This window comes from Danio rerio, chromosome 17 (genome assembly GCF_049306965.1).
Source record: "Danio rerio strain Tuebingen ecotype United States chromosome 17, GRCz12tu, whole genome shotgun sequence".
In the NCBI taxonomy this organism is placed as follows: Eukaryota; Metazoa; Chordata; class Actinopteri; order Cypriniformes; family Danionidae; genus Danio; species Danio rerio.
The window spans coordinates 20579283-20600108 of NC_133192.1; the positions used below are offsets into that span (position 1 = coordinate 20579283).

The following is a 20826-nucleotide window of genomic DNA, read 5'->3' on the forward strand; positions in this document are numbered from 1 at the left end:
CCACTGAGTGGTACGTAACGGTATGGTTCGGTATGCTTTTATGGCCGTTTCCACTGTCAAAAGGCGTGCTGAACCAAACCATACCGTACTGTACCACCTTTTCGGCACCCTTTCGAAAGGGTTCCGAACACGAGAACCAAAAGGCGGAGCTAGACACGCAGCTGAACGCTATTGGTTTACAGAGATCATTGACGTCATTCGCTCACGCAACAAGCCAGAATGAAAACAAAGGAACCGCCACGGTTTAAATACACAGTTTGTTTTCCATATAAAACTTGCGAAGTCTGAACTTACAAGGAGAAGATGCAAGACTAAACTTTGTATAAGCTACTTAATATTGAGTAAAAAGCCCCAATGTCTGCAACCCCGCCTCCGTTTTCAGATGTCTCCGTTTTCCCCCATCTACACTGAGACGGAGAAGCAGCATTTTAAAATGAAAACCGCCATTTCAGAGTTTTCAAAAAGCTCAGTTTTCGGCGTAACTTTAGTAAAACGTATGCGTTTTAAAACTATTGGTGTAAACGGGGCCTTAGACTTCAACTGTATTTGGTTGCTGCTGTAAGTGTAAACTGCCACACTTGCGCACTGTTGACACAATAGCTGCCCATGACATGCATCCAGACACTTGTTTTTCTTCTCCTGAGAGAATCAGAAAGCTGTAACCTTCTCTAAAAAGTATTAAAAACTATAGTTTTTCGAGAAAAGATGATGCAGTGCTACTCTATGGGCATGGTACTCAAGATTAATATGAGATTGGTCAAAGTGAGCACAATACATTCCCTTTAAAGTTGGTTATGGATACAAATACATGCTGCCATGTTCAGAAAATTGGATTTGTGTCTGAGTCTTGTTTACTTTAGGCTAGACAGGCGTGCTTCAGGAAGACTCTGGGAGGGATTTAAGCCTTACCGAACAGTGGCATGAATCCCGAATAAACAATTAATAACAACAGATCAGAAGCAGAGCCATGACATTGAGTGAATTCTGCCAACTTGACTCTGAGTTAAGGCAGGAAGCAGAAAAAAATTACATTGTTTGAAGAGAGATTAATGAGCCTTCATTTAGCAAATGCTCATTAGAGAGAAGCCAGTTCTGCCCCAGAAACTCACACAGCCACGTTTGCAAGGCTCTATCAGAAGATATGAGACATTTGGCATGCTCTGCTTTAGCATTCACGTAATGTTCTGCGCTCCAATCCGCTTAAAGTCTGAACTATGACCGGTGTCAAGCATACTCTATTGTTTCTCACCAGCCAAGTGTATTCGGTCTATCCAAATCCCAGACTGGCTGCTGAGAAGAGACAGGCGATGTGCCCTTTTCTATGATGAATTCTTTGCTTCAGTAGCTTTACCCTGAGCATATGTTGTGTCAGACTTCTTTTGAATTGATAAACAGCATTGTGTGCATGGACAACAATCTTTTAACCTGCGATGACTTTACCCCTACGGATATGGAATAAAAGATCTACATAAACAATAGTTTGACTGTCACTAAGCCTATGAGCATCTCACAGAACAGTCTGTCTCCATTATTGGCCCTTAATTACATTCAAACAGTATGAAAGCAAGTGAATTATTGCACTGATGAGAACTCTATTTGTCTCTTTTTCCTGATGGCCCAAAACGGTTACTATTTTTGTCATTACCCACCCTTTAAAGAATGGCTGGCACATGAAACATGATCATATGACATCCTAAAATGTTATCTAAGGAAAAAGTAAGCACTCACTCCCTATTCTTTGGCTTAGTCTCTGATTTCTAAGGGGTCGTCACAGCGGAATGAACCACCAATTACTTTGGCATTTGTTTTATGCTGCGGATGCCCTTACAGCCAAAGAAAATAATGAACATGACTAACAAAAATAGTTGGTCAACAAAATAAAAAAAATAAAATCTGTATTGTTAATTTTTTTAAGATCTAAAAATAAACAAATTTTGGATTTTGACCATGAACATATTGTTTGTAATGCACTGCATTAATGCAGCTAATGCAGCTGTACAGGGGTGCATTTCCCAAACAATAACATAACTCACAGCTGAACTATCATAGTACTATGCATCATTTGGGAAAAGAACGATGTAGTACAGAGCGTTTCCTAAAACTATAGTTTTGGTAAAAACATGCACTCGTTTACGATATTACTTGAAATATATATGTATATATATGGCCAAAACCAAAAAGTGTTACTTTGTGCCCCGCTCTTCTTGCTGGATGGATCACATTGAAGCTGAATACTTCAAATTAATTTATATTATTTCAGTCAATATATGTCAGTTTTGTGGTTTGAGTTTCGCAGAACCCTCTCACGCTTCATTTGTTGTGCTTCTTTGTCTACAGTTACATCAATTTCTGATTATGTATTTAAGACGGCTTTTGATCAATTTATTTAGCAGAGTTTTTCTTATATGGGATTTGCACATGTCCTCAGTCATTTGTTTTTAAAAGAAAACATTGGTTAGTGTAGGGTCTGGTTACCATAGTGAAGCGTGTTCTGAGAATAGAACGCATTCCAAAAGTGTACTCTAAAGCCTTGCAGCACAGGAGAAACTCTTGTTGGTTTGTTGTAGTGGCGTTGAGCGGGTGTGTCTTTCAATACTACTGAATATCTAACTCCTCTAGTGTTTCTCAGCGATTGAACATCTGCCCGTTTGAGTGATTCACGGTGCAAGACCGAAATCCTCATCCTATTTCATCTACCAAACCCCGAGTTTTTGACAGAAATCCTGAAAACCAAATTTCCATCATGGTTGAGCATCTTCCACTGGGCGTTGACCCCGTGACATCAGCTGCAGAAATGGAGAGATCTTTCCCAAAAGCCAGCAAGATTTCCAAGAGCCAGAAGGAAATGCAGCAGCTCAAACTACCTATAAACGGCACTAATAGTGAGTCATATTTGCATTTTGATATGAATATCCAGTGTTTTCCTGACATAATAATACACTTACTATTTAAACCTAATGTTTGATAGACAGCTGTTTTCTTAAAGAGCACTGTTAACACATTCCTGTAACATCCACAGTAACTAGCAGCAGTTCACCAGTAACAGAACAAAAGTCCTGTATTTACTCCATTTATCTTATGGTTTTTACAGAATTATATGTATATTTTCACTGTCATTTTCACAAAGCAACTTTAAAATACAGAAACAACACATAAATACAGTAAAATACAGTTCAATAGTGTGTCATTTACAAAAACAGTGAGGCTATAGCAGGATGTACATATGATTATAATAACTACTGGCATTTTTACTTCATATTAATGATATTATCTCATCAGTTATCTAATCACAGTGCCGCAGTTAATGAATAGCAGAAACAAAATATGCTGAAATAATAAATGCTAAATATTATGGTCTATTATTAGGCCATTCAAGTGCATCTTAATGAAACAATTTGATGTTGAATCTCATTTTCAGCTTTTCTGACACAACTTTAGTCTAAAATCCCACAGTTAAATGAAGTATTCACTTTTCTGTTTTAAAATAAAGTGCACTGAACATGTATTTTTATATTGACTGGTGTATTGACCATTTATTTGTGTAACCAGTTTCATAAAACAAGAGAATAATCACATATTATTATAGTTGATTACAATAAATAATAATAAAATACAAAATAAAAGTGAAATTTTTATGGTTAAATGTTTAAATAATGGTAAATGTGTGGTTATATATATATTTGTGTGCTTGTTTTTGGTGAATGTTCATTTAATTTCCTCTTTAATTACTGTGGAGGATTGTGTCAAGCTGTGCAATTTTTTTCCTTTAACAGACGACAAGAAGGAGAAAGTGAAAGATACGAAGAAGAAGAAAAAGAAGAGCAAAGTTGCTTTGTTCATCAGAGCGGCCTTGAGTTGGTTCTTCTTCTCTCCCAGCTATGAGCCTTTCAGATTTCCATCCTCTGATGGTAAATGATGCTTTTGGCATCTAGATATGTTTTAGACTATAATGTTGTGAATAAACCGTATTTTTACTGCCCTTATCTGGAGTTTAACATGAAACTGGCTGTGTGTATGTGCAAACTGCAATCATTTGTCTTCTAACAGATTATGAGGTTAATGAGAGGAGGATGGTGGAAAAGGAGGAGGTGAAGGAGAGGATGCAGGAGGAGGAGGTGGAGGAGGAGGTGGTGATGACGGAGGAGGAGGTGGTGGAAAAGGAAGAGGAGGTGGTGGGGAAGGAGGAAGTGAAGGAGATGATGCAAGAGAAGGAGGTGGTGGAGAAGGAGAAGGAGGTGGCGATGACGGAGGAGGAGGTGGTGGAAAAGGAAGAGGAGGTGGTGGGGAAGGAGGAAGTGAAGGAGATGATGCAAGAGAAGGAGGTGGTGGAGAAGGAGGAGGAGGTGGCGATGACGGAGGAGGAGGTGGTGGAAAAGGAAGAGGAGGTGGTGGAGAAGGAGGAAGTGAAGGAAATGATGCAAGAGGAGGAGGTGGTGGAGAAGGAGATGGTGATGACGGAGGAGGAGGTGGTGGAAAAGGAGGAGGTGGAAAAGAACATGAAGGAGAAAGAGACAATAACTGACATTGTAAGAAAGGAGGAGGTGGAGGAGAGGGTGGTGAACAGGAGGAGGATGACGACAAGGACAATTTACAGTTTGAAAGAGGAGATGAACAGAAAGTTCCCAATACAGAAGCAGCATATGTGGCCCAACAACAGACCTGCCTCCAAGGCCCAGGCTGCACGGCGGGGGGAAAACCGCCATATTCTGTTATGGGGACAGAGAAAAGTGTAAAACTCAATAAAGTTGTGTTGAACAAAACAGAAGAGAGTGTGTTGTGTTTATCTGCGGAATTTCTGCTTCAGAAGTGTTGAATGTGTTCTTACAGGTTTTAAACATTCTTACAAATATCTTCTTTTTTGTTCAACCCGAAGAAAGAAAGTCAAACTCTTTTTTTAAATCATTCCAAGTTCAGATGTTGGAAGGTTTTAAAGAAATAGGGCATAGGGGGGATAACTGGAAATAGAACACAGACAGGAACTATGCTTCTAACTACAAGTGTATTTGCAAGCGCAGAAGTTAGCAACGCAGTTTGCGAATGTTCATTGGAATGATGGTTTGGGAAACGGCAAATTAAGGAACTATGTTTGTAAGGACGCAAGTTGCGACCTAAGTTAACTAGCGATGGTTTTCGGAGACGCATCCCAGACTAGTTAAAAACAAACATGACGAAATGATTAAGACATTCAAGGAAAAAATGTATTGCTAAAGTTAAAAATTAGCGTACTTCTTATAATAACAGGACACATTTTGCAAGGCAGTGTTGCAACATTTCCCATTTGAACAAAGCAAAAATAAAAAAAATAAAAGGGATAGTTCACCCAAAAATGAAAATTGTTATAAATTCTTCACCCTCATCTCTTTCAAAACCCCTGGGATTTTTGTTCATAGTCTGAATACAAATTTCAATATTTAAATGAAATCTAAGAGCTGCCTCATCTTCCATAGACAGCAAAAGCAAATGTTCAGCCTCTAATGATAAAAATTAATTAAATTAAAATTAAAATAATCACTCATAAAAACACCAAAAACACTGCAATTACAGTTTTTGCACAGTGCCTTTCAAAGATAATGTCAGAGACTAAGAGGCATTATAAATGTGGAGTATTGTGATGCACAAATGTATACTGTAATCTTCATAGACTGCCTTCTTCTCAGCCACTTCTTTTGACATTTTTAGTGTTTCACAGATATACTGTTAGTTCTGTTTTGAATCTATAATATTAATCATATTAATAATAACTGCTATAATAAATCATAGGTTTGTAGCTTTATTTACATATAAAGTGACAGTTACCAAAATGGCACAATTTGAACCTAACGAGTTTTAAAGATTTTTTAAAGTATTTTGATCTAAAACTTTACATAAAACCTCTAGGGACATTTACATTGTGTAAAAAGGGGCATACCTGTCCTCTTTAACCCACTGAAAATAAACAGTGTCATAAATTGTGATAAATGCTAAACATTTTTTTTTATTAGTTTGTTGTTATTCTAATGCTCAACATTGTTGAGGACCAAATATCATATACATTATAGTTCAGTAAAATAGTTTTATGGTTGTGAATGCATTTGTCTCCAAATAACGACAATGTTTTTGGTTTTATTTCTGGATTTGAATGTCTCAGGATCATTGCTGTCTATGGGGGATGAGAGAGCTTGCAAATTTATTCTAAAATATCTTAATTTGTGTTCCAAAAATGAAAGGAGATCTCAAGGGATTGGAATGACATGAAGGTCAGTAACTACTAACAGAAGTTTCGTTTTTGGATGAACCCTCTGAAAAATCTGTCTAACCTTAGAAATGGACTACATATTAAAATAATAACATTTTAAATAAACAATAAAAACTGAAAATGTATTTTTACAGCCAGAAATGTACTTACTTACTGGATTAATAATTGTTCAATGATATCTTCAAAAGATTTGGGAATTTTTGGTAGTTTTTCTGCATCTGGTGTCGATGTGGCAGCAAGTAAAAGCACAGTTTATCTCCTTTATTGCCCCTTAATTACATTCAAACCGCAGTAAGAGCGAGCGAATGATTGCACTGATGAGAACCCTATTTGTCTCTTTTCAAGCCTGATGGCCCAGAACGCATAATGCATTTATGTGCCTTTTTGTTTGCAAGTCACTGGAGTGTTCGCATCCAAAGAGAGATAATCCAAAATCCCTTTTCATATGTTCGTACACTCCCTGCTCTGGCTTCTAGAGATATCTCAACCTCTTAAACATACATTGTAGTACATACACAGGCGCGTTCTTCAAAACAGCCACATCTGAAAACAGTGTAACCCCTGAAGGAGGAAAAGCCTGCGTGCGGGTCTGCTTTTTTTAAGCTTCTGAATCTATATCCACCCTCATCAACACATTCTCACTCCCAACTCGTCACATACTGACGCTTGGTCAGGAACCCTCGGCGTCAGTTATTGACGCACAGGGTACCCCTTTAGCGTCATATTTAGACGTGCAGGGATTCCCTATAGAATCTGTGCCTGAGCCTGAGGCGTCATAGGGAGACGCTGGAGGCTCGTATAATTACCAATAGATGTCAACGCAATTTTTAAAACCTGATTTACGCCTATTATCTTAGTTTTCTTATTTTAAAAATATGTAATTTTTATTTTGTTCATGAAAAGCGTCTGTAAACGGGGTCGAAACTACTGTATGAATAAACTTCGGCCCACGTGACATCCCTTCACGGTGAGTTTAACGCCGCTCTGCTATTGGTCAAACTGCATCAGCGGTGAGTTCTCAGATGAGTTCAACTGTCAACATTAAATATTACGTTAATGCTGCATAATATATTTTTATTGGAGATTAGTTGGTGTTTATAAATATATTATCATTTACTTTATATTTAATGAGTGAAAATATATTCGGTTGTCCAGTTTAGGGTAACTATGCCTAATAAAACTTTGATTCATTCATATTATTTATTATTTTTTTACTTTAAAAAAATATTAAATTTCAAGTACTAAGTTTAAAAATGTTTTCGGCTGATATTTTTCATTTTAAATTATTTATTAAAGTTGGGGTCATTGAATGTGGCGATCTATTTTTTACAGTCTATGCTCGCTATGCGATCCCAAGGTTCACTGCGGTTTCCACAAGGTAAGTAAAAAGTAAACAAATAAACACGATTTGTTGATAAAGCATGTACTGTGAACTAGCGACGTTATCTAATTACATCAAGTTCATTTATTAAAAACATATTTTTCTCACATATAACGTTGGTCATGCATTAGAACAATATATACATTTTAAGATAAGGAACAGTGTAACCAGATTGTTGTTTTCCACAATAGAATTCGTGCAAAATCTATATATAATATGCAATATGCAACTCTAATAATACAAATGTATTTGTAATTGTTTCAATATTAAAGAACATCAAGTGTTTCCAAAGGTTTATTGTAAAAACAATTATTTTCCATGCCTTAAAACACACACACACAAACACACACACACACACACACACACACACACACACACACACACACACACACACACACATATATATATATATATATATATATATATATATATATATATATATATATATATATATATATGTAGCATAACAAAAGCTCAAGTATAACTTAAGCTGATGTATGGATGTATGTCACACAATTAATATCATACACTATTACCAGTACAATTTGGCCTTTACCAATTTATTTAATAAAAGAAAGAATCTATCATCTCTAAATTGTGGTAAAGAGGCACAACAAGCTGTCTTCTTTTCAAATATTATGTCAGTCAGGATGGTAATGGTAAAATTCAAGGATTACCTTGCACCTTCTCAGAAATATACCATTGATCATATGTATTACAAGTGGCTGGATTGTTTTTAACACAAGCAACGTTTTTTTAAATCATTATCTTAAACAGATTAAGGCTCATTTTGGACTACACTTACATTACTTTACAACTGCTTAATGCAGTACTGATGTATCTAGTAGTTTAGTGGGTTTAACTAATGTCACATCTGTTTTTATTCATTTCAGATGCAGAAACTTTTGACATATGAATTCATCTTGACTAAGGGTAATGTTTTTGTTCAGAATTAATCATTATTTAAAATCATTGTATTTTCTTTGTTATTATGTACAGATTTTAAAAGAATGTACTTTCTTTTAATAAAGAACTCTTCACAGCACTGCAGCTAAACAGTCACAACCTCACAGAGCTGCACAACTGCCCCACTCAGATCAGTGTTGAAGCTGGAACCTCATCTTGTGTACAGCAAAGGCAGAGCTGAAAATTCACTGTTTGTCTTGTATTGTGTGGTAAGTCATAGTTTTATTAATTTTTTTATTTTATTGCAACACTAAGTAGTCCATTCTGTGGCCAATATGATATAAAGGGCCTAAAATGGGACTGATGTGATCATTGTTTTGATTTCTAGATAAGTACTCATGGGGCTACACATGCAGCTGAAGTTAGCTTCATTGAGTAGGACATTTCTTTCAGTATACTCTTAAAGAGATTCACCCAAAAATGAAAATTCTGTCATTATTGACTCATCCTTCACTTGTTCCAAATATGTCTGACTTGCTTACTTCAGTTAAACACAAAAAAATTATATTTTAAAGAAAGATGAAAACCTGCAAACATTAACTTCCATAGTATTTGTTTTTTCCTACTATGTATGTCAATGTTTTCGGCTTTCCAGCTTTCTTCAAAAAACTTCCTTCATGTTCAACACAAAGTAACTTGGAAGTTTTTAAAAAAGGTTTACAACCACTTAAAGGAGAGTAAATAGTGAACTGTTCCTTTAACCCAATCTAGTTGACTTTACTAGAAAATTGTATAGAAACCCAGTGGCTTAAACCCCTTACATTTTATACAAGGTACAACTTAACAGCCATACTTGAATTAAAATATTACTGTAAGTTCAAGAAGATTGTAAAGGTTTTAGGTTAATTTAAAGTGGGCTGTTTAGTTTCACCTTGTGTAAAAACATAAAGGATTTAAGGCAACATGTTTCTATGCAGTTTTCTAATAAAGTCAACTAGTTTGGGTTAAGAGTGTAATGGGTTACAGTAATAGCAGTGAATCATGCAGGCATAAAATAAATGTTTAGCCATGTAAAACAATAAGCTTGTTATAATTTAGAAATATTTTAGGGTGAAGCACAGTATGCTGTTGTAGTTTTCATATAATTGATGAGTCAAACATGAGATGTGTTTTAAATTGCAAGACGTGAATTAACAATATGTTCATCAAGATTCAAATCTTGCATTTTATATTTTTTAAGGTTTTGGCCCAATAATACCCATATTCTGCTATTTAAAAAATCATGCTGGAATTTGTGTCAGCATTCCCTTCAATGAAAACTACAACAGTGGACATCAGTGGTGATAAAAATGTATGTGAAGGATAAGGGTGTTCATAATGAGAAGTGCAGTTACTATCCTGATCTCTGAGTTTGTAGAACTGACAGATCTGCTTGGAATAAATGGAAACATGCTGGAAATGTTTAACCTATTATACAGTTAATTCAAGAGTGCCAGGTTTAATGACACTTTACATATATAAATAAATATCACTGAACTTTCTAAATGAAACCTAACACTCATTCTTTGTTCAGTAATGATGTTGTGCACTTCTAATACTTTACAGTGGCAAAACCTGGAATAACACATGGGAGCCCTCCAGGAATTGCTGACACTTTACGCCCAAGTCTCCTCATGCTAACCGGATTGCAATATGACAGTCTAGTCAGCATAAACACCTGGACTCACCAAGCACACTTTGGTTCTCAGTGTTTTGTAAAAATAGTTTTTGCTATTCTTCAGTAAATACTTGAATATGTTTTGAACTTATTCTACTTTTGATGTTTAAGTTCAGAAAGTTGTTATTATAAACATAATTTGCATTTGTCATGAACTTGACTTCTTGTTGTTGTGAAAGCTGTTTATTATGATGGCATTTCCAAAGGCATCATTTGAAAAGATTTTTTGCAGTGCAGTTTTACTTGAGCTTGACATACCAGATGTATGACATGAATAAATATCACAAAATAAATATAATAATAATAATACAAAATATACATTTCCTTCAATTATAATTGTTTTTAATCATTTATATATGTATGGTAATATATTATTGCATTAAAAACTTATAAAATATATATTTTTGGTTAAAATATATATTTTTGCATTTTTGTGTGATTTTTATTATTTATTTTTATTTGTGGCATTATAAATAAATTATAAATGTTTCATTAAAAATGTATTGTGTTTATTTGCATACTCATTTACAATGAACTACTATTTATACTATTTAATGGGCACTATATTTGTCATTTAAGTTTGACATATATTTATATTTGTATACCTACATGATGCAGGGTTTAGTTACAGCAAATGCTTGAAATGTTTTCAAACATTAAGCTTTTTTATTATTTTATTATTCGTTTCAAATTAAGTATACTGCCTATGATCTGGTTTTACTATGATCATTTTGCACATCAGGTTACCCCCACAAAGTAATCTCACGGTAAATATACATTTGTATTTTTAATAAGACAATAAATAACATGTAATATTAATACACATTTTGATATTTAAGTTATATTATAAGGTTATAATCAACCTTCAGCCGGAAGATTACCAAATAGAGACAAAGTGTGACGTAGATTGCGACGTTGTGATTGGACTATAACTTCAAAGCCAAATTAAAAGATCCTTCGTGTTGCTAACTATGTTTTGCTAACTTTGCCACTTTACTAACAGTGTCCTTTATCAATGAGTTATCGCTGTGTTTTAAATAGTTAACGATTAACCAAGATCGTAACCCTAAACTTAACCCTAACTACACCTTTCAAGGAACTACAATTTGTAGCGCCATGTCTTTCCCCTCCCATCTATACAGCGACAAAGGATTGTGGGTAATGTAGTTTAAAGCCTTTTTGTAATAAAATGGAACAGATACAAATTTTAATGAACTAAAGACTATCTGAATAAGGTCATTGTGCATATATTTATGACATATATGAAAGCCAGGCATAAATTTGTTATTTTACAATGAGTATTTTTTAAACAGCTTTTATTGACTTGATCAGTATATATCAGACTATTATATCCAACATTATTTATTGAACAGCATAGGTAATAGTCTTGCTGATATTCTCTCACTCATTTCTCGTTTGAAATGTGAATACTTTTTCCTTTTCTACGGGGCTCTACTCATCCCCTTTGAGTAAAAGGGCAGTTAACCTATGTAGATGTATTATCTTCAACATGGACAAGAAATTGTATTGTCACATGTACAGTTGTGGTAAAAAAAAAAAAAAGCTGTAAAAATAAGCTAAACATTAGTATCCTCTTTAATTACAAGTTATTATCAATAGTGATTATGTTCATCACAAATATTATGAGTTCAGAATAATATGTGTGGATGTAATTCTGTAAGTGTGTTTCATTAATGGTCATCATGTGATGTTTAATTGTTTTCACTTTATTTGAAATATGGATAAAAGCTCTTTTAAAATATGTAAATGTTTATAAATAAAACCTTTTTAAAGACATGTATTTGTTTAAAAACCACTCTTTATCTGATTATTTTTACTTTCTAAATCTTCAACTGTTTGTGTAACAGTATGATTTGATGACAATGGATGAACTTGTGTTTAATGATTCCACATAATGTCTTTGTCCTGCATGTGGGTTAATTTGTTAATTATTTTCTTTATGATCAAATGATTGTAAGATTTGCTGCATTGTAAGAATCATGAAAATATTGAGAAATGAGGTAACAATGATGAAAAGATATCCTTTCAAATGCTGCGAATAGTTCAAACCTCCAAATGATTAAAATACATAGCCATTAACCAACAAAATAAAAATGCAAACATTTAAATTATCTAAACTAGAAGTAAAATAGTTCTGTGCTGTATTTATAAGTTACTGTGTAGTTCTATGTCTACCAAAAATACATATTTCAATACATATTTTATTTTCATTCATTCATTTTCTTTTTGGCTTAGTACCTTTATTAACCAGGGGTCGCCACAGTGCTATGAACCGCCAACTTTTCCAGCATGTTATTATGCAGCAGATGCTCTTCCAGCCGCAATCCATCTCTTGGAAAATATTTTATTTTTTATCTTGCATTCAATAAAACATTATACAAAGTTAATTTTTATTTTCAGAATAACAACAGTCGCACTGTTATCTCACAACAAGTGCAGCAGTTTTTTGTTAGACATTCTAACAAATGAATACAAATGTTTCAAAGTAAGGACAAAAATAAAAGGAGATTAATTTTTTTTTTTTTTTTAGAAAAATCCATGAGGACCAAATGGATCCATCAGATCTTTGATGTAAATCATAGGTTAATTTTTCCAGAGGTAGAAGTGTGGTTGCCTGACTCAGCCACATATTGACTGGAGGTATCTGAGCAGTTGACCATAATAATGTACATTTTTTGCCCAAGTATATGCAAAAATTTAATTTATCATAAAAATGTATCATAAAATTAATATTTTAAAAGCTCTTAATGTCACTTAATGTAATAATTTCATTTTAATATAGAGTTCCTTAAATCGTTATATGTTGTAAGCAGTTAGGCATACAATAATGCTCTTAATTTACAACACTGATTGATTTTAGAGGAATGCTTACATACTGTACATATCTATGTATTTAAAAAAAAAGACAATTTGGTTATAGATGATGACAATTTTATTTAATTTTTTACAGATTTTATTACATGCTTTAGATTCAGGGTTAAGGTCATCCTCTTCTGGATTACAGTAAAAGAAAATCCACAGTCAATGTCATACTCATCAGCTGGAGCTTTATTTAAAAAAAATCTATGTTCTCTGCTCCAGCCAAAACTTGCAGGTACCTTGCAGGTCTCTAGATTGCACCATCGTATTGTTGTTTATTTCTCAGTTATTTTGTTGCTTTTTGAGAATGATGATCCATAGACCTTTTAACCCCTCTTCGTTAAGGCCACATGTCGAATCTTAAAAGAAGAACACAACAACATAAAAATATATTAATATTCTTTGGACTGGGTAACCTTATGCTTATGTCTGTGCCAAAAAATACAAATACATACCAGTACATTTCAGTAGCAAACAAGCAAGAAAGTTCTTTGAAAGAACCAGGATGAGTTGAAAGGTATTTATAGTGGTTGACCATCTCTGCCACAAGAATCCACTGCTTCTCCTGAAGAATCCTGACTAGCAGGATGATGTTGAACACCCTCCTCTTTGTTGCTGGGTCAGCAGAGTCTGAAACATATTTATGAAAAGAAAGTTGTATAACAAGGATTATACGTCAACTTTTAAAGAATCAACACTGACAGAAGTCTAGTGTACATACCATGCAATATGACGAAGACATCCACATCACTTCTTCTTTTTGTTGTCTTTGCTTCTGCTACTGAAAAAAAAATGACAGTAATAGTAACACAATTTTTCATGACTACATGTAATATTAATAAGAATTTCCTCACCCTCTGCCCACTCCTCTACATCACAGACCAAAGTCTTCCAATTGGTTTCCAGTCACTGCCAGTTTCATGGATTCTGTTTTGCAACTTGCTTTGCAGAGCTGTTGCGGTCTACAATGATAAGCAATCAAAAAATCACAATACTATTTAAATAGGTTACTGAACAACTAAAACAAATTCAACTGGATATTGTTACCTTCTGATATCAACAGGTCAGCGAGATGGCCAAATTGTTGAACATCTGCTAATTCCAGCACATGACCATGAGAGTTACAGTAGCATGTCTGGTCACTGCAATCCTATAGAAGAAATATTGCACTGTTCAACCTCCTTCCCAAAAGTAAAACCAGGCATATCCTGGTATGCCTCACTCCATTTCACCTGGTTAACATATACAAACAAACAAACAAACAAACAAATAAATAAATAAGTAAACCAATAGGTTTTGGCATTTACTTGTAGATCAGTTTAAGACAGTCACATAGTTCATCTATCTCAGATATAAACTCATGTGATTAGGCATGAAACACACTAAAATCATGGGCTTAAAGATGGTGCTGAAACTTTGGACAGCTTTTTGCAACTTTTTGGAGGTAGTGTCATTAGTTGATGTAGTCCACAAATCTTCCTGTCAATTCTTAATCCTTAGCTGTAAATAAACCTTCAAAAATGCCAGTGTTTGAAAAAGGAATGAAACAGTACAGAACAAGTGCATAACAGTTTCTATCTTCTAATCTAATTTTCTTAGGTGAACATCACAGAGCTGTTTTCTTGTTAATTTAGTTTCAACACATACAGTTTAAAGTACCTCGTGCATTCATGAAATGGTTATGCTTATGGTTCATATCTACTTAAATTGGCAGTATATCTAGTGTGGAAGCAGAACAGATGAAGGGCTCTTCCTTGCAAATACTATCCACCTTGTATTGCACAGACTCCCACTCAAGAATATCTCAGAAAAATGTCTGCTGAGATCTTAGCAGTCCATTAAAAATAATTATACCAACATCTTTTCCACCAATGGAAAGAATATAAAAATACTTTAGGATATATTAATACTTGCATGACCAAATGTGAGATAAAAAGGCCATCAGTATGCCTTAGTTTAAATAAAACCAAAATTTTACTCTAGCCCACTGTCACCTAGGTCTACAGATACAGGGACTAATGGAAACAATGAAGTACACACTGACAGTCACTGGAGCAAGGCCCTCTCACAGTTGGGAAGATTGGAGTTCCTATGAGCTGTACCAGATAAAAACAACAAAAAAATGTACATTTATAACATTTCTAACTTATCCTAAGACTAGTAGACAAGCAGCATAAGCAGTTCTAATTTCCTAAACGCCAATGTGGGCAGTTGATGGCCTATAAGTTGTCATAAAATCAGACAAAACAAAATACTTTCTGAAAAAGAAAAAAATGGTTGGCCACTATCAACACCCAGAACAATTAGTTTTAAACAGTTAGGCCACAATATTTTGTGAGCTTATGCTGTAGTTTTTTAATGTTTGTCATAAACAATAGTAATAGTAAAACTAATGCGTTTCTTTCTGTTATTACAATAGTAGTGAAAGAATAAATGCATTTTATCTCATACAATCACATATGCCTAAACAATGTAGATATTTAATATACATGGAATGAAAAACTTCACTAACCCTTGACTGATTCCAGAGTGGTCTTGGCCTTCCTTACATGGTGGTGCTTTATGCAGATCACCAAGTTGTCATCAAAACTTGAGCTTATAATTGAGATCTTGGTGATAAATCTGAGTATTGAGGAATCACTCATGGTGATAGGCAGAAACAGGCTGAAAGACACAAGAATTAATCAAACAAATATAAATGTGTTAACAGAGATAGAGAGAGAGACAAGTGCAATTTAACATATAAACATGGGTAAAGTGATTTTACTTTTTGCTTATTAGAAAACAAAATTGGATTTTTAAAGAAATCTAAAGAACCTGAAAAGAGCAAAGAAAAAATATTCATATCTGAACAGTGAACACCTTATAATGTACACCTGTATATATATATATATATATATATATATATATATATATATATATATATATATATATATATATATATATATATATGTGTGTGTGTGTGTGTGTGTGTGTGTGTGTGTGGTAGATTAAGCTATTTTTTTGTTTAGTTTTGTGTTGTACAATGAATAAAATGTGCTCAGACGGGCAAAATTTCTGCCTTTTTCCTTTAAAGGCATGGAAAATAATTGTTTTTACAATAAACCTTTGGAAACACTTGATGTTCTTTAATATTGAAACAATTACGAATACATTTGTATTATTAGAGTTGCATATTGCATATTATATATAGATTTTGCACGAATTCTATTGTGGAAAACAACAATCTGGTTACACTGTTCCTTATCTTAAAATGTATATATTGTTCTAATGCATGACCAACGTTATATGTGAGAAAAATATGTTTTTAATAAATGAACTTGATGTAATTAGATAACGTCGCTAGTTTACAGTACATGCTTTATCAACAAATCGTGTTTATTTGTTTACTTTTTACTTACCTTGTGGAAAACCGCAGTGAACCTTGGGATCGCAATGAACCTTGGGATAGCGAGCATAGACTGTAAAAAATAGATCGCCACATTTAATGACCCCAACTTTAATAAATAATTTAAAATGAAAAATATCAGCCGAAAACATTTTTGAACTTAGTACTTGAAATTTAATATTTTTTTTTAAGTAAAAAAATAATAAATAATATGAATGAATCAAAGTTTTATTAGGCATAGTTACCCTAAACTGGACAACCGAATATATTTTCACTCATTAAATATAAAGTAAATGATAAAATATTTATAAACACCAACTAATCTCCAATAAAAATATATTATGCAGCATTAACGTAATATTTAATGTTGACAGTTGAACTCATCTGAGAACTCACCGCTGATGCAGTTTGACCAATAGCAGAGCGGCGTTAAACTCACCGTGAAGGGATGTCACGTGGGCCGAAGTTTATTCACACAGTAGTTTCGACCCCGTTTACATACGCTTTTCATAAACAAAATAAAAATTACATATTTTTAAAATAAGAAAACTGTGATAATAGGCGTAAATCAGGTTTTAAAAAGTTTGTTGACATCTATTGGTAATTATACGAGCCTCCAGCGTCTCCCTATGACGCCTCAGGCTCAGGCACAGATTCTATAGGGAATCCCTGCACGTCTAAATATGACGCTAAAGGGGTACCCTGTGCGTCAATAACTGACGCCGAGGGTTCCTGACCAAGCGTCAGTATGTGACGAGTTGGGAGTGAGAACGTGTTGCCCTCATACCCATATGAATCAACACAGGGAAAAAAGCACATGGAAAAAAGAGCATCATTTAAACTTGTGGTGTGTGGTTTTCTTTCATTTGGGCCAAGCTAAAGCTCTCACAACACCCACAATGTTCTTATATTCTGCCTAATTCATTTTTGATGTGTTTTTTAAATGCTCTCCACGCTTCTGGCAAAATGTAATAAGCAACAATTTTATCTGATGAGCTTGAACGAATAATACTGTTAGCTGAACTGGTGCTGGTTTGAAGTTGGCATCTCAGATACATACAGATTTGTACATATTTATTTATAAAATATGCTCACTCACTCACTAGCCTTCGGCTTAGTCCCTGGTTTATCAGGGGTCGCCACAGTGGAATGAACTGCCAATTACTCTGACATATGTTTTACGCAACAGATGCCCTTTCAGCCATAACCCATCACTGGGAAAACACTTCAAAATATATCATGTACATATAAATTCTAAATAACATATTGAACATGTCACTATTTTTAATAAAGGTATTTTTAAAGGAAATTTTCACCACATGTCGGTAACAACTAAGGCAATCCATTCAAAGAAAACTAAATTAATTAGTTTACAAATGAAGTTTTGTGTAATGAAATAAAAAGACACGGGGGAAAAGTTTTGAACACATGAATGATGGAAGGTGTAAAAATGCATGGAAAGCCCAGACATGCAGCAGCTGAAATCTCTCAATAGTTAAATTTAATATTAGCTGCTTTAATCCCAATACCATTACTATGCTAAAACCAGGGTGGACATTTCAGCAATGAACCCAAACACAGCCATGGAAAGTCTCAAATGGATTCAGAAAAGAAAATAAAGATGTTAGAATGGTCCAGCCAGTCACCTAACCTGACTCCAATAGAAAATAAGAACTAAATATCAGAGTCGATAGATGAGACTGACAGAACCATCAAGATTTTTAGTCTGTGTTGAATTCTGGGAATAGATCATACTTAAGCAATGCATATAGCTCCAGTCTTCATACAAGAGGCATATTGAAGCTGTCATTATTACACAAAAAAAGCCTTTCATACAAAGTATTAAATGCATTTCAGTGATTCAGTACCTTGTGTCATTTCACTGTTACACATAACTAATATTTATGATTTATTTATTTGGGTTTTTACAAAAATCTGGATCAATTTAATGTCAACAGTTCTCTTAGAAACATATTTTCCATTTATTTATAAAAATAAAACAATAGAGCATTTCTTTCCATATATTAACAAAAAGGTGCCATGTTTTTAGACATGTTTGTTTAAAATTTTAGACAAAATAATACCAATGTTTTAACTTTAGCTGAGCTCAATATTAAATATGAATTTGGTGGAAAATCCTGATTTCCAATCACAACAAATGAAAACATTTGTAATTCTGACAAATTTTCTAATAAAAGGAAATCCTCTAAATTACACTGTTTTAATTTGAAATGTGTAGATTAAAACCTTTTTAGAAAAAAAGCAAATGATACTTTTTACTCAATTCCATAACTAATGAATTCAGTAAATTCAGAAAACTCTAATTTCCAAGTGACGTTTAATGGAGGAAAGACATTTTCATAGTATTTCCTATGATATTTTTTTGTTTCTGGAGGAAATCATATTTCTATTCTGCAGGAATAAATGTTTTATATATGGTCACTTTATTTTGATGGTTCGTTTGTTGAATTGAAGTTACATGCATCTACATGCCAACTAATTCTCATTATAAATTAAAAGTTAAGTTAGGGTTAGGGTTAGGGTAAGCTGACATGTACTTTCAAAGTTTCTTATAGTCTGTTAAATGTCTGTTGAAGGAGCAATAATACCCAAATGGACCATCAAAATAAGTTGAAGTGAGAATTATGGACCCCCCTTTGATTTTGTTTTTCTTTTTTAAATATTTTCCCAAATTATGTTTAACAGAGCAAGGAAATTTTCACAGTATGTCTGATAATATTTTTGTTCTTCTGGAGAAGGTCTTATTTGTTTTATTTTGGATATAATAAAAGCAGTTTTTTAATTTTTTAAAATCTATTTTTAAGGTTAAAAATTATAAGCCCCCAAATTATTTTTTTAAATTGTCACCAATCATCTAATGGCTTGCCTAACCCGACTTTCTATACCTAACAACCTTAAGCCATTAAATTTTAAGCTGAATACTGGTATCTAGAGCAAAATAACTAAAACGTATTATATACTGTCATCGTGACAAACACAAAATCAATTATTTACAAGAAATTAGTTATTGAAAATATGTTTAAAAATGTTTTGAACCAATATTTTCTCTATTGAACAACACTTGTTTTAGATATGAACACTTATCCTTTTAAAAGGATTCAAATTTCACAGGAGGGCTAATCATTTTGACTTTAGCTTCAACTGGTGTCTACATATAATATATAATTTTAACTATAATACTTTATAGCATATGATATAAAATCTGATGTGCTGCTTATTAATACATTCTGTGTTTTGCAGGTAAATGATAAGATCATGTTGTGATCTCAGCGTGGTGTCAGATACTTTGTGATGTGTGGTTTTCTTTAAATTGGGCCATGCTAAATCTCTCATAACACCCACAATGTTCCTATATTCTCTTTAATTCATGTTTGACTCATTTTTTTAAATGTCCTCCATGCTTCTGGCACAAATGTAATTAAGCAAACATTTTATCTGATCAGCCTGTATGAATAATGTTAGCTAAGCTGCTGCTGGTCGGAATTTGGCATCTTGGATTGTGTCTTTTTTTAATCCTCTTTTGTCTTTCATGAACAAATTTTGGCAAGCCGATGATGTTTCATCTGAGCATCCGGTATGATCACAGCTCTTTTGAAGTTACGAACGAACGTCTCCTTGTTTACTCATACCATTGCGTCATTCCTTGTTTACTGTGCACATTTCAGATGCCTGTAATTATAGCAGAAACATCCGAATTGCTTCCACCATGTTTTACAGCTTTTTGAGTGAGCTCAAAGTAACCTTGCTTTTAAATGATATGCTATACTTTTATCAATGACGGCGTTCTGAAAAAGATCACTGTGAAACAAAAGCATTAATGAGGACATGTCTAAAAACATCTGTGTGCCTGTAAGCACCAGAGGAGAGATGGATGGAGGCTGCGAGTTTAATGAAATAATGAAATATCTCTAGGCAAGACACTTTTTACAGAGTACTCACTCCGTTTATTTTTCTGATTTCTTGACGATTGGCCGACACTTTAAGCCACGCTTCTGGTTAGACTGTCGTATTTTGGTTAGTTATAGCTGCAGTTATTATTTCATATTGAAGGATTTTGCAGCATTAACTCCTCAAGACAAAAGAAAAGAAGTGTTCAGTTAAAACCTTTTTCTCCACGCTGCATTAGTGTATTTGATTAATATAGCTTTTATTCTGTATAATATCAATATATCCAGTGTATAGTTTTTGTATAGCCAAGTGCATTTCATTTTGTAAATTTTGTGACTCAACAGGATGACAACTTTAATATGTTGTTTGTAATATCTACATAGAGTAGTCAACATTTGAAGTGGAACAAA

The 20826-nt window shown here is 33.7% G+C and overlaps 1 protein-coding gene and 1 long non-coding RNA gene across 7 annotated transcripts; both read left to right on the forward strand.

Annotated features, from left to right (window-relative positions):
* Positions 1–2552: 2552 nt before the first annotated feature.
* Positions 2553–7349, forward strand: LOC141378550 (uncharacterized). 6 transcript variants are annotated; one of them, XM_073928382.1, is made up of 4 exons: positions 2553–2882; positions 3774–3908; positions 4048–4172; positions 4410–7349. In XM_073928382.1, the coding sequence occupies exons 1-4, from the start codon at positions 2744–2746 to the stop codon at positions 4731–4733; spliced, it is 723 nt and encodes a 240-aa protein (XP_073784483.1). In that variant the 5' UTR covers positions 2553–2743; the 3' UTR covers positions 4734–7349. The 6 variants fall into 6 exon arrangements, with proteins under 6 accessions (XP_073784483.1, XP_073784482.1, XP_073784485.1 ...); XM_073928381.1 differs by having other exon boundaries at positions 4048–4148; positions 4254–7349; XM_073928384.1 differs by having other exon boundaries at positions 2987–3908; positions 4048–4115; positions 4431–6530.
* A 1158-nt stretch (positions 7350–8507) lies between these two features.
* On the forward strand, positions 8508–10738 carry LOC137488636 (uncharacterized). Its single transcript, XR_011007758.2, has 3 exons — positions 8508–8549; positions 8648–8791; positions 10128–10738. It is a non-coding gene; the product is annotated as an uncharacterized lncRNA (long non-coding RNA).
* The last annotated feature ends 10088 nt before the right edge of the window (positions 10739–20826 follow it).